This window comes from Barbus barbus (assembly GCF_936440315.1).
Source record: "Barbus barbus genome assembly, chromosome: 20".
Taxonomy (NCBI): Eukaryota; Metazoa; Chordata; class Actinopteri; order Cypriniformes; family Cyprinidae; genus Barbus; species Barbus barbus.
The window spans coordinates 10,956,000-10,971,089 of NC_136748.1; the positions used below are offsets into that span (position 1 = coordinate 10,956,000).

The window sequence follows — 15,090 nt, forward strand, 5'->3', positions numbered from 1 at the left end:
ACATATCATATTACAGTTAATTAAGAAAATTATAATATGGTAAATGGTAAAAAATTGGGCATTCTATGGTCAAACATTAGTATAAACCTAAATTATTATGTATTATAAATTATTCCACAAAGCTGCATTTATATATATATACTATTATATTAAAATTATAATTGCATTATAATTCTTAATAATAATATAATGCATAATACTAATTGCTAATCAAGTTAATAAGGCACACACACAAATAAAATAAAAAAAAATAAAAACTCCACAAACCGCAATCGTATCATCGTTTTTTTTTTTTCTTTTTGTGTGTGTGTGTGAAAATTATTGAGAAATTGTGAACATTTTTATTTTGTTATATGAGATTATACGATGAGATCTGGAGATACATAATTGTGAATGAATATACTGAAACACAATAAAGTTATATCATGCATATTCTAAATAAATATATAATAAACTGCTAAAGATTAATTACTACTAATATAATATAATATAATCATGAACATATGGAAGCCCGTTTCCGCCACTGAATAAAAAATAAAAAAGGCAATTGCGACTTTTTATCTCACAATTCTGACTTTGTTTCTCAGAATTGTTAGATATAAACTCGGATTTCTGAGAAATAAACTCACAATTGTGAGATATAAAGTCATAATTGCGCGATATAAACACAATTGCGAGTTATAAAGTCAGAATTGTGAGATGTAAAGTCGCAATTCTGAGAACATATCAGTCTTTTTTTCCCCTCAAAATTGGACTTTATAACTCGCAATTGTGTTTATATCTCACAATTCTGAGAAAGAAATTCAGAATTGCAAGTTATAAACTCGCAATTCCTAGAAAAATGTCAGAATGTCGTGTTTTTATCTCGCAAATCTGACTTTTTTTCTCTCATTTCTGACTTTTTTCTTGCAATTGCGAGTTTATATCACGCAATTGACTTTTTTTTCCTCGCAATTCTGACTTTATAACTCGCAATTGCATGTTTTCTATCTCACAATTCTGAGAAAAAGTCACTATAACTTAAAAAAAAAAATGTTATTCAGTGGTGCAAACAAGCTTCCATATGAACATGATTATAATAAACACAAAATCAAATAAATGTGAATTTACCTAAGCTGCTCGATGCTGCATTCCTGCTTGTAGCGTTTAGGGTAAAAACGCTCCAGTATCTGCAGAAGGACCTGTTGGGTCTTCGGCTGAGAGGAACCGGTGGGAGACATTGCTGGTCGGTCTAGATCACCATGCTCGACCTAAAAGATAAATGTGAGTGAGATGTATTTGTGATCCACCACTTCAAATACACTTACCCTCAAACACTTAATCCACTTTAACACACACCTGTGCCATCAGTGCAGCCACCTCCAGACCCAGTTCCTTACTGACAGGGAAGTGCCCTTGTTGTACCTCTTCATTTACTTGATATGCCAGCAGGAGGCGCTCTCGCTCAGTCTCCCCCTTAGCCTGAGCTCGAAAACACAGTCTACAAGGAAGATCCAACACTTTTAAAATCCTCACATTATTAATCTATTGACAAAAACATTCTTAATACTTGATTTTGATAGATACAAAACCACAGTTTTGTACCTGCTTTTATAAGTGAGACGGACAATCCGTGTTCCTTCATATTTTCCAGGATGAAGTTCTTTCAGTGCCTGTTCCCACTTTGAGATCACATCACAAATCTGCACCAGAAGATAAAAAAGCATTCCATTAATTTTCTTGCAGCACAGAATTTATAGACTAAAATGTTTTTGTACTTGTAAAAGCTCTGCTCTTCGATGTTCATAGTATACTTTATTGCTAGGCTGCAGGCAATGCTCCAGGTCTTTTCCAGAGGGGTCGTCAGTGAAGAGCGCAAAGCCTGAAATCTGTGGCTTCCTCATGCCTGCTCTCTGATTGACTGTGTTCAGGAACTCCTCCACTGTGGTGGAACCATCAAAACCTACAACCTAGAGAGAGATGGAGGAAGATGAGAGGCAGCAGCATTCTGAAAGCCTGTCCTGCTATACAGTAAAACCCTTATACATTCCATATAATACATCAAAGACCCTGTTTACACCTGACATTAGCATCCATCTTTGTGACCTTATCATGAGTAGTCATTGCTGAATACAGGTGTTTGTTTGTTCATTTATTTTGTTTCTTAATGCCACTGCAGCTTTGAATACAGGTGTAAATGGGATCTAAAATCCTGAATGCATCTTAATACCAAGTGACAACAGGGAAAAAGTATTTATTTATTTGAAATGGAAAAGTCTATTGAACTATCACACATGTTTGAGTATCATATTTGATAGATCAGGCTTTTATGTTCTTATAGTGTGATACATGTATATGAGAATATGGAGTTCATATTCAAGGAGGACAAAAACACCTCTTCAGAGGCCCAAAGTGAGCAAAAAATAAAAATGTATAAAGAATTGTCACTTTGGTTTAGTTGTTATTTACATGGCCAAAAAGTGAGATGAAATTCTGATAGCTTGTAATGTGAATCAATGTGGTTTTATAACAGTACAGCAGACTACTTCAAAATGCATATAAATATCACTCAGCATCTCCCAATAATAGGCATATGTCTTAGCAAGATGATATGAAATGCTTATATTTATGATAAAATATCTGCAGTTTAATTGAGGGGGGCAAAACATACAATGCAGTGCAATATAATGATGACTGAGAAATGCACAAATAAACAAAAGCCTGATCATATTTGATAATCACATTTTAACATTTTTTTTTCTAAAAGTAGCTTCAATCCAGTAGATATTCATCTTGAAATATTACTAGCAATAAAATAATTCTTACATTTACTTCATAAAAATTAGTAAAGATTTCACAGCACAAAGACAAGAAAAAAAGACTAAAACTATACAGACTATGATCCAGAAGGCATGCAGTAGATTGTGTACAACAGGATTTTTATTTACTTGTGTTGCTAATTTACAGGCCTTAGAAATGTGCATCTCGAGCATGATACAGTGGGCTTTATAGAGTGCCAGATCAATGGGAACAGAACGTGTTTGTGTGTACCTCATAAGTGTTGTTCATGAAGTGAACAGGTATGCTGAAGGGGAGCGAGTGGTGGTAGGGGTTTCTCAGCAGAATAGACAGAATTTCCATTCGTGAAGGCTTTGCCGCTCTCTCTCCATTCTGTAACGTTCTCTCTACTGAGCGCTGGCAGTACACCGCATACTTCCCCACTTCAGTCCTGTGGGTGTACACACATAAACACAGGCTTTCAAATTCAATTACATGAGGCATCACTGCGAAAACTCTTATTCGTATCCGTATCCAAGTCTTGTTTTACAGTAAGCACATCAAAACTCCCCTATTCTTATTATTTTTAGCAGCTTTTTTTGACAGTGTTTTTAATTGAATTAAGATGTACTGTATATGACATTCTTAAATTATGAAAGGCCAAACACCAAATTTTAATGTAAATTCAGATAAAACCAAATATATATTTATACATTTGAATATATACAATACAACCAAAAATTATTCAGTCAGCAGATATAATTTTTTATATTATTTTACTAGTGGGTGCAGGACACTATAGTTCATAAATGTAAATGAGGATAGCAAAATAAAGTAAACTGTGACATATTATACCCAAAAATTCTTCATACAGTGGATTACCAGTAAAATTTGGGATCAAAAAATATTCAGACACTTTGATCTGGCCGTGTTTTGCTTGTGTGTTTTTTCTTTAATTGCTATTTACACCACAGACTGAACAAAATTAAGCATTGATTGGTAACTTTTTGACCTAAATTGATATTATATAATTGTGTATTTAAATTTCATTTATTATGATTGTAATCCATTACATAACTTTCTATCAAAGTTTCCTGGCATTATCAGATGAATTTGTTCTTGTCATATTTTATTACCATTTTCTAAACTATAGAGAATAAACTGATATAATGTGAGAAATGTTGAAGGTGTTTGAATAAATTTTGGTTTGATTTTAGCGTTTAGCTATAAATTCAAAGATACACTGCCATTCTAAAGTTTTTTTTTTTTTCAAGAAATTAATTAAATTGATTAAAACAAATTACAGTAACAACTTTAATAATGTTACAAAAGATTTCAAATAAATATTTTTCAAATTAGAATGATATCTAAAGAATCATTTAAAAAAAAAATGAAATTGAAAAAAACAGTTCTTTTAAAATGTTTCACAATATTACTGTTTTTACTGTATTTTTGCTTAAATGAATGCAGCCTTTAAATGTTTCAAAAACATTTCAATTTAAAACTTGTAAACCGTGGTGTATAGTTGTAAATCTGAACATATAGTTATGAATCTGAATGTTTAAAATGTAAATTCTTAAAATATACATTATTATAAATACTGAGTAAACCAGAACATATATTATAAATGTGATCCTGGACCACAAAACCTGTCATAAGTTGCATAGGTATATTATATTTGTAGCAATAGCCAACAATACATTGTATGGGTCAAAATTATGGATTTTTCTTTTATGCCAAAAATCATTAGGATATTAAGTAAAGATCATGTTCCATGAAGACGTTTTGTAAATTTCCTACCGTAAATATATCAAAACGTAATTTTTGATTAGTAATATGCATGGCTACGATTTTCTTAATATTTAGATTTTTTTTGTATATATTATACATATAAATGTATATTTCAGAATCAGTCTGATTAGTGGAATTTATTCAACACATTGTTCTTCATGAAGTGTGTGGCCAGTGACCTGGGATCTGCATTCTGCTGCAGATACTGTCTCAGGTACCACAGGAAATGGTGCTGAGGCAGGAAGAGAGCTACACACAATGATAACAGCTGCCAGCACTGAGAAAGAAAAAGAAGAGCAGAGCGATAAAAATATAAAACACTTCATATGATGATACAGTGTGAAATGTGTGTGTGTGTGCACAAATATGACAATGACCTGTGTGAGGGCGTAGTTGTGAGGAGTGCGGCAGTTGGTCTGTTTGATCAGCTGACAGTACATCTCATTCTGCAGCTCTGGATGTGTTAGGCACACCTGCAGTGCATTCTGGGTCAGCGAGGTGTGGTAGTCGATGGAAGGAGACTCCACCAGCACATTGATGAACAGCTGACATGACTACCAGGGGGACAAAACAATAACTTATTTGTATGTGTGTGGGTCAATGACACTACACTTCTTAAGTTTATACAAAAGTATATTTTAAAAAATGCTGTTCATGAAAACAATGTCAGATAACTGGACCTTTTTATGATCACACAAAGTTAGTTCAGGTTGTAAAATGTAATGTGGTGTAACGGCCACCCAAAATATATGATATTTATGGAGAAATAAAATCAAATAATACAATTTAATTAATTAATTATACATTTCATTTATTATTTAGTTTAATTTGATTTTCACTTTACATATTTAGATGTGTTCTCTCACATGTATCCAAGATATATATACTTGATAGATTTTTATCTTGAAATTGGCATAAAAGTTTTTTAAAACCATATGAGCTGACAGAGAAAAGCTAGAAATATATGGCACTACCATTTGTGATGAGAACAGAACAGACAGCAGATGGCGAAGTCCTCACACAACATGTTAGTGCACACAGCTGGTTCCGTAGCCATACAGACAGCACATGCAACAACACGCTTTACTTTCTTATTAACATTCCGTTTCTGTTCGTACAGAAATTCTTACAATGCAAATTAAATCAAGTCAGGATGTAGCTGTCAACCCCCCATTCATTACTTCAGAGTGGGAGGCTTTTTCTTTCAGTATCAAATGACAACCTAAAAAGCCCCTCTGATCTTCAAAGAGCACTGAGGGCTGCGCACGATGCTAGCTGTCAATAGGTCATAATGTTTGCAAACCTCTGGAGAACAGGGTTCTCAATAGAAAACGGGAGCCTGAGGAGAAACTACGGGCAACTGGGATGAGACCATCTCTCCAAACACTGTCAGCGATCGTCTTTGAAATGTTTAGGCATGTCCTCAAAATGAGACATTACAGAGCTAGTGCCGTTTCCCACACAAAGTGCTGAGAGCCACTTGTTGAAAAGTCATTACTAGAAGTAGTGATGCTACTAACTACATTTCTTGCATAATGGATAACTGTAACAAACCCTACTTAACTTTTTTCACATTATTTACTTGTAGCTTTACAAATTAACGATCTGGGGCACAATTAAGTGAACATAAGTGCATTCTCTTAGAAAGTCTGTGTTGAAGTGAGGATTGTGATTCATTCCTGTGAATCGTTTGAATCCATTTACCACAAAGATTCATTCAGATGCATTGCCTGATTTGTTTAGCTACTATTTTTTGCAGTTAGTTGGTTAATCCAGTAGGTGGCATCAAATGACTGTATTTTTGTGTGTTTAAGTCATTAAATCATTCGCTTACCAAATCGTTACAAAACAACCTAGTTATAAACAACCGAAGAAACGTATCATCCTAATTCGCATTTATAAATCTACTAAGAGATTCCAGCATCATAAGCGTTTCGCCCAAAAATGACAACAAAGCAGATCTATTATTTTCCCTCTGTTTTGTGAACTGCTGAGCATGGCTTTTATAATATTTAGATATTTATCTAAATACATTATGAGCAGTGTTGGTATTGTTAAGTAAAACTAATACAGTATTTGCAAATTAGAGATTTTACTATTTCACTGATTTTGAAAACATGGCTATACATCAAACTCTTGAAATTATATGTAATCGCAGTCCAATAGAACGAGGCACTGTTTTTATCTTTTATGCTTTACTATTGGATAGGGTGAATGTAAACACTGATCATATTAGGCAAGAATGGGAAAAGGAACTTGGTATGGTCTGGTGAGTTATGGGAAGAGTGTCTTAATGAAATTCATGAGTGCTCTATAAATCTATAAGGCATAGTGTGATTCAATTTAAAGTTATTCACAGACTTCATTATTCGAAGACCAAACTACATAAGATTTTCCCAAATGTATCCTCAATATGTAACAAATGTAAAATCTCAGAAGACACTTTGTCTCATTTATTTTGGACGTGTCATAAAATTAGACCATTCTGGCAAAGTATATTCAGATTTATTTCAGAAGCATATAAAATTGATTTGCCACCTGAGCCAAAATCAATGGGTATTTTGGAGATACAGTACCTCAGATATAGGAAGTAAATATGTGTCACAAGCTGTTTCTTTATGTATGATTTTAGCAAAAAAGGCAATTTTACAGAAATGGAAGTCTGAAACTGTGCCTGTATTCGAAGTTTGGCTAAGAGACCTAAGCTACGTGTTACCCTTAGAAGAGCTGAGATATAAGATATCAGTTAGACAAAAAATATTTTCAAGAATATGGAACCCAATAAAATCCTTAATTAACAATTTTGATTTATAACTTACTAGAATAGGGGTCAAGATTAGGGGTGCACTCTGAGTGTTTTAAATAATTTTTTTGTTTAAATAATATTGCTTGTTTATTTTTCAGCAAAAAATTATAATATATCCGACAATTAGGTTATTGTATTACCACCTTTGCTTAGTTCTTGCTTATGTTAATGTTAGGGAACAAGCAGTATCCTGAGAGATAAGAGGTGTAATAGTCACTAGCAACTTCTTGTATTCGTATATTCAAAGTTTTAATAGTTTTAATAATTCACTGTCAAGTAGCTTAACATATGTGGGTTGTAAATATACAGTGCCCTCCAAAAGTATTAGAACAGTAAGGCCAATTCCTTTATTTCTGCTGTAGACTGAAAACATTTGGGTTTGACATCAAAAGATGAATATGAGATGAGAGATTAACATTTCAGCTTTTATTTACAGGTATTTTCATCTGGATCTGATACACAACTTAGAAGATAGCACCTTTTGTTTGAACCCACCCATTTTTCATGTTACCAAAAGTATTGGAACAGATAGAATCAACAGGTTAAAGTGAAAACGACTTCATATTTAGTTGCAAATACTTTGCTTTCAATAACTGCATCAAGCCTGTGACCCATTGACATCACCAAACTTTTCATTCTTCTTTTGTGATGCTTTTCCAGGCTTTCACCACAGTCTCTTTCAGTTTTGGGGGTTACTCCTTCAGTCTCTTCTTTAGCAGGTAAAATGCATACTCTACAGGGTTTAAGTGTGGAGATTGACTTGGCCAGTCTAAAACCTTCCACTTCTTGCCCCTGATGAACTCCTTTGTTGTTTTGGTGCTATGTTTTGGGTCATTATCTTGCTGCATGATGAAGGATCTTCCAATCAGTTTGGTTGCATCTTTCTGTAAATTGTCAGACAAAATATTTCTGTAGACTTCTGACTTAATTTTGCTGCTGCCATCATGTGTTACATCATTAATGAAGATTAATGAGCCTGTCCCAGAAGAAGCGATGAAAGCCCAAGCCATTACATTACTTGTGTAATGTGTACTATAATGTACACCTGTGTACACTGTGTTTCAGATGAGCTTGTATGTTTGGGATCATGGATGATGGAGTATGATGGAAACGGAAGGCAGGTAGGCGCAGCCTCAGCTGTGTTTCCAGAGACACGTACTATAAGCATCTATGGATATTTTCATAAATATTAAATTGGGATGGGGGTTATTATGAATGTATTTCTGAGGAGAACTGTCTTCAGAAAAGTTTTGATGGCATTTTCTTTTCCTCTTACCTCTGTAAAATACAGTATTAAATGAGTGTTTATAAGCGCGGAGCTGTGTACAGCAGTGGAAACGCTATATTGCTTTTGCTGTTCATAAGCGCCACCTGCTGTCAGAAAGTGAATTTGTCTTTTCATCAGAATCAGAAAGAGCTTTATTGTCAAGTGTGTTTACACACATACACAAACACAAACACACACACAAGGAACACACTTTTCTCTTCTCTGTTATTTCTGTGGCAAAGCTGAATTTTACAGCCATTACTCAAGTCTTCGGTGCCAAATGATTATTTAGAAATCATTCTAATATGCTGATTTGGTTTCTTATGATCCATGTTGAAAACAGTTGTGCATCTTATTATTTTTTTATTAATACAGGTGCATCTCAATAAATTAGAATGTCGTGGAAAAGTTCATTTATTTCAGTAATTCAACTCAAATTGTGAAACTCGTGTATTAAATAAATTCAATGCACACAGACTGAAGTAGTTTAAGTCCTTGGTTCTTTTAATTGTGATGATTTAGGCTCACTGTTCAGCCATTGCCAGGTGTGATATCATGCCGCCAAGCGACCTCTTGCAGTCATATGATGTAGAGCAAGAAATTAGAAAGTGACCTCATCAGTAAAAAACTATACAATTAGTGATGTCATCAAAAAGAGACTGAATCAGAGGCAGAGATCGTTCATGTTATGGACATTCATCAATCCAAAGACATCCTCTGTTCAAAGTTATTAATAAGGCATTCCCTGTAAGTCATTTTGTTTGTTGTTATTCATGGTTGCTTCAGTGCATTTTGTGTAGTTAAAGATGCATATTTGATGTAATTTAGAATGGCATATTTATGCTTGCCAATACGGTATATATTTTCTCATCTGTTAATATCATATTTTTTAAAATATAGTGAATTCATTGGTTGAGTTGAGTAGTCACTATAAGCTCGTACGTAATATAGAAAATTGTTATAGAATATGCAACTTATCAGTGTATGTATTTGTATTTTCAGTTTCACAGCATTCATGTGATAAAGTTACACTCTCAACATCACCTCGTGGTTCCGGGAGTTATTGCATGAAGGTGTTTAACTTGCTGGACAATTGAATGTGGGTTCAACGAGGCCAGTACACTCACATTTAACAAAAACCAACAAATTCACTATCTCAACAAATTAGAATACTTCATAAGACCAATAAAAAAAAACATTTTTAGTTAATTGTTGGCCTTCTGGAAAGTATGTTCATTTACTGTATATGTACTCAATACTTGGTAGGGGCTCCTTTTGCTTTAATTACTGCCTCAATTTGGCGTGGCATGGAGGTGATCAGTTTGTGGCACTGCTCAGGTGTAATGGAAGCCCAGGTTGCTTTGATAGCGGCCTTCAGGTCATCTGCATTGTTGGGTCTGGTGTCTCTCATCTTCCTCTTGACAATACCCCATAGATTCTCTATGGGGTTCAGGTCAGGTGAGTTTTCTGGCCAATCAAGCACAGTAACACCATGGTCATTGAAACAGCTTTTGGTACCTGTGGTAGTATGGGCAGGTGCCAAGTCCTGCTGGAAAATTTAATCAGCAGCTCCATAAAGCTTGTCAGCAGCATGAAGTGCTCTAAAATTTCCTGGTAGATGGCTGTGGAGTTCATAAAACACAGTGGACCAACACCAGCAGATGACATGGCAGCCCAAATCATCACAGACTGTGGAAACTTCACACTGGCCTTCAAGCAACACGGATTCTGTGCCTCTCCACTCTTCCTCCAGACTCTGGGACCTTGATTTCCAAATGAAATGCAAAATTAAATTTCATCTGAAAAGAGGACTTTGTGGACCACTGAGCAACAGTCCAGTTCTTTTTCTCCACAGCCCAGGTAAGACGCTTCTGACGTTGTCTCTGGTTCAGAAGTGGCTTGGTAGCCCTTTTACTGAAGATGTCTGAGCGTGGTGACTCTTGATGCACTGACTCCAGCTTCAGTCCACTCCTCTCACAAGTGTTTGAATCCGCTTTGCTTGACTGTATTCTCAAGCTTGTGGTCATCCTTGTTGCTTATGCACCTTTTCCTACCCAAATTCTTTCTTCCAGTCAACTTTGCATTTAATATGCTTTGATACAGCACTCTGTAAACAGCCACACCTTTCAGTAATGACCCTCTGTGACTTACCCTCTTTGTAGAGGGCGTCAATGTTCGTCTTCTGGATCATTGCCAAGTCAGCAGTCTTCCCCATTATTGTGGTTTCAAAGAACAAGAGATACCCGGAATTATATTGTAGGGATGGTCATTTATTGAAACTCAAATGTAAATATTCTAATATTTTGAGATACTGATTTTTGACTGTATCAGCTGTAAGCTCTAATCATCAAAATTAAAACAAAAAAACTTTTGAAATGTTTTACTTTACATGCAATGAATCTAAAATATATGAAAGTTTCACTTTTTTAAATAACTTACAAGAAAAAATTAACTTTTTCATGACATTCTAATTTATTGAGATGCATCTGTATATTGACCACATTTACTATTGACCCCAAACTTTTGAACGGTAGTTTATACCATGCTCATTTAATTTCATCATGTGCATTCAAATTATACTGGTCATCAACCAGCCTGCTATTTTGATACCAGCAGCTGTTTCTGCTTCAGTTTAGAGTAGTTTTTTTCTATATTGTTTGCCATGATTTAGTTTGTGTTCCCATACGACACGTAATATAGATCCTAAATGTTTGTTTTTTATTAGGAGTACTGTATCCAAGTACTACTGTTTTGAAAGTGTAGTCTGAACTACTATAAATTATGAGTAGCATGTATTTTGGCAAGCTACAGTTTCAAAGCAGGTTCCCCAACATGACTGCACTATGTCAATCAGAGCCAAATCCAGCTGATTATCTCCTGTGCTATAATGAGCACAAGCAGCCTTTGATCCTGCTGTGGGAGACACAGTAACTCTCTCACACACAGGGACAGGACGGCACCATCAACCCTCAGGAGAGGAGGACGAGGACAACTTAAAAGTGTTTCGAGAGATGGAGTGACTCTTCAAGGAAGATAAAGACAACAAGAGGACATAAAGACTAGAGTGTTTGTGAATGTGAGAGTAAAAGAAGACACAGACGAGAGCGTTCACCTTAAAGAGCTTGAGAGCCTCTGTTTGAAGAGCCTCGGAGGGCAGCGTGGTGAGAGGGTACCGCAGACCCTCTTTACTGAAACACAACACTTCACGTTTCCACAGAGCGGAGTCTGCACACATGAACACACAGCAGATTTAAAAACAAATAAAAATGTCACAACAGCTGTTATCAGGCCATAAGAACTGGTCGTAAACACTGTCTGGGGTCTAAATAGAGTCATTCAATCTCAGTTTAAAACCATCCATCAAGTGAGAAGCAGTTGTACATGTTGTAGAAGTGTGCGGTTGGTAGATCTTTAAAAGTAACTTCTGACCTGGGTCTCCATCCACATCCAACAGCTTGCCAATCAGCTGCTCGTACTCTGTGCCCACTCTCAAGCTGGCACAACTGCCTGCCGCAACGGTCAAGTGGTACAGCCAGGTGTCCTACGAGCAAGACAGCAAAAGACTAGGTTTGAATGCAGATGTCTAACTGAGCAGAATTTCATTTACCAAAAGGAGTGACACTATTGAACAGCTGAAGTGATCCTGAAAAACCTAAGTTAGTAATGTATCTCAGTCATGTTATTATTCAACTATTAAAGTCATTTTTGTTCATTGAAATAAATTTGAAATAACATATTAGATGTTATATGATATTAGATGACAAATCAGAAATGCTGTTTGGCAACTAATTGATATTAGTTAATATTAGTTATATTACTAACCCTAACCCTAAATGTAAAAAGAAGTACTGAAATTACTGAAACTTAAATTCAAATAAAAATGAAAACTAAATAAAATTATTTAAAACAAACGTCAAAAGCCCATAAAATTACTAAAGCTAAAATTAGAAAAAATCTAACTCAAAATATAAAAAAAATTATATAGTATACAAATAGTAATAAAAAAGTATAAAATGGTACACTATACAAAACAATTATATAAAAATAACACTGATGTAAAAAGAAACTGATGTACCATTTTCAGAAACATGCAATTTATTCCGAGTTCAGTTCATTTAGATATTTCCTTTTATTCACAGACTTCTGTGCAGACTAAGCTAAATGCTGTTTATGTTCATCAAATAATTCTGAAAAAAGTAGCATGTTTCCTTAAAAAAAATTAAAATTAAGCAACACACCAAATCAGCGTATTAGGATGATTTCTGAAGGATAATGTGAAGTAATGACTGCTATAAAAAAATCAGCTTTGCAATCACAGTAATAAATTACATTTTAAAATATAATAAAATAGAAAAGAGGTCATTTAAACAGTAATAATATTTCACAATATTATTGTTTTTACTGTATCTTTGATCACATAAATGTAGCCCTGGTGAGCATAGAGACAAAAACATTGCAAAATCCTTCCAACTCCAAACTTTTGAACACTAGTGTATATAACTGTCTGTTTTATTGATGGTATTTTGTTGACAAGTTGATTTGTTTAAATGTTAATGCTATCATCATAGCTAAGTATTGTGCTTAACAACACTAGTAATCACATATCTTCATGGAGAACTGATTTGCATATGAATGAAGTATTTTACATATTGTATTATAATAAACAAAAAGCAGCACTTAGGTAAATGCTAGGCAAAATTCAGATTGTGTTTGCAGTGTAAGTGATACCTTTTCTTGTTTAGTGCCGACAAGCAGGTAGGTGGGGCTTTGCTCTTTGGGATGAACCACTAAAGTGAAGTGAGAGGAGAGGAAGCCCCGCCCACCTGCTTCATAATCCTCATCAGAGTCACATGACCTGTCCACTTCTTCCACTCGTGCTTCCCGAACGCGTAGCTGACCCAGTGGGAACTGCCACAAACACATATTTGATCTCAGCATATGAATATATACCTGAATATATATATTTTTTTATTTTAACATTAAAAATACACACATGAACGTTCATGGAAACTAAAATCCCTCAATTGAATGAAGCTAAAGATATCCACCTTGTCATCCTGGTTCCGGTAGTAGTAGAAGACTTTCCCAATCAAAGCACACCACACAAGCTTTGAATGACCATGTTTCACCTGTAGTAAAATAAAGACATCATCACAAATATGGAGAGAGAAAGAAGCAAAACAGGATCTTACTACCAGGTGTAAACAGGCTCAATATATTAAATCTGTGGTTGACAGTTTCCAGTTTATTTGTCAAACTGAAAATGGTCAAATCAAATGCATTCAAATAGAAAAATCATGCCTTTATCAATGCACCATTTGACAAGACATCCTGAAGGTCAATACACAAGCACAGCCACATACAGAAAAAATTGTATCCTGAACTGTCAATCAAAACCCTTCAGATATGAAATCACCCCTCACCCCACACATTACACAGTCTGTGATCAAGGACTCCCTATCAGATACATTCCAGGCTTGATGACCTCAGCTGTGTCCCAGCATGTACCAGCCATCTGGGAATCTCATCCCACGCTCCTCGCTGTCACCTGCTCAATCCTTCTTTAATCACTTCATTTGTTTTATACATGTCAAAACTATTACTGTTACGATATGAAAATAGATGCACTGACATGCTGGACTATAGGTACATACACTGTTCAAATACTGTGGATTTGACTAGATAAATTATAAAAGATTTTAGAGTTAGTTTGTGGCTAACATCATAAGCTAATACATTCAAGAGTAAAACTAAAAACCAATCGAATATTCATTGGGCTAAGCGAGACGGGATCATTCTCACACCTTAAAGGGATTATTCACCCAAAAATGAAATTCTTTGTCGTTATTTGCTCACCCTCATGTCTTTCCTAACCTGTATGAGTTTCTTTCTTATGCTGAACATAAAAGAAGATATTTTGAAGAATGCTGGTAATCAATCAGATGATGGTCCCCACTGAATTCCATAGTATTTCTTTCCCTACTCTTGAATTCAATGGGGACCAACAGCTGTTTGGTTCTTCAAAATATCTAATTTCGTGTTCAACATATGATAGAATCTTATACAGGTTTGGAACGACATGAGGGTGAGTAAATGATGCCAAATTTTCATTTTTGGGTGAGCTATTCCTTTAAAAACACTCCTGTGAGCTCTTACCTTAGTTAGCCAGCCTCGCACCGTGGGCTTAGCTTCTTTATCCATGGAAATTGGTCCACTGGCCTGGACCTTGAGAACATTTTGGAGAACTCTGATCCAGTCCTCCAGGATATTTGGCGAGTCTGCAGCCAAGTAAAAGGTCTTCTTCTCTGTAATTAACTAGAAACAACACGCAAATGAGAAAAACATGGACAGAGATTTAGTCAACAAACTGGTTAATCATTCTATGACTATAATGGCACTGGTTTTAAAATTCTGTCTGATTCCGATATGCAGATAAATATTTTCATTTTATGGCTGATGATAACCGACA

The 15,090-nt window shown here is 35.1% G+C and overlaps 1 protein-coding gene across 1 annotated transcript in view; it reads right to left on the reverse strand.

Annotated features, from left to right (window-relative positions):
- The window catches only part of LOC306886236 (pleckstrin homology domain-containing family H member 1-like), a gene marked incomplete at its 5' end in the record, with an annotated part of 36,109 nt that overhangs the window by 5,001 nt on the left and 16,018 nt on the right, over positions 1–15,090 (reverse strand). The window contains 12 exons of the mRNA XM_079443186.1: positions 1,111–1,250; positions 1,339–1,480; positions 1,585–1,682; positions 1,794–1,949; positions 3,031–3,208; positions 4,728–4,825; positions 4,926–5,102; positions 11,734–11,846; positions 12,051–12,162; positions 13,350–13,529; positions 13,670–13,750; positions 14,778–14,936. Coding sequence (XP_079299312.1) covers positions 1,111–1,250; positions 1,339–1,480; positions 1,585–1,682; positions 1,794–1,949; positions 3,031–3,208; positions 4,728–4,825; positions 4,926–5,102; positions 11,734–11,846; positions 12,051–12,162; positions 13,350–13,529; positions 13,670–13,750; positions 14,778–14,936 — 1,634 coding nt within the window. The remainder of the gene's footprint in view (positions 1–1,110; positions 1,251–1,338; positions 1,481–1,584; positions 1,683–1,793; positions 1,950–3,030; positions 3,209–4,727; positions 4,826–4,925; positions 5,103–11,733; positions 11,847–12,050; positions 12,163–13,349; positions 13,530–13,669; positions 13,751–14,777; positions 14,937–15,090) is intronic.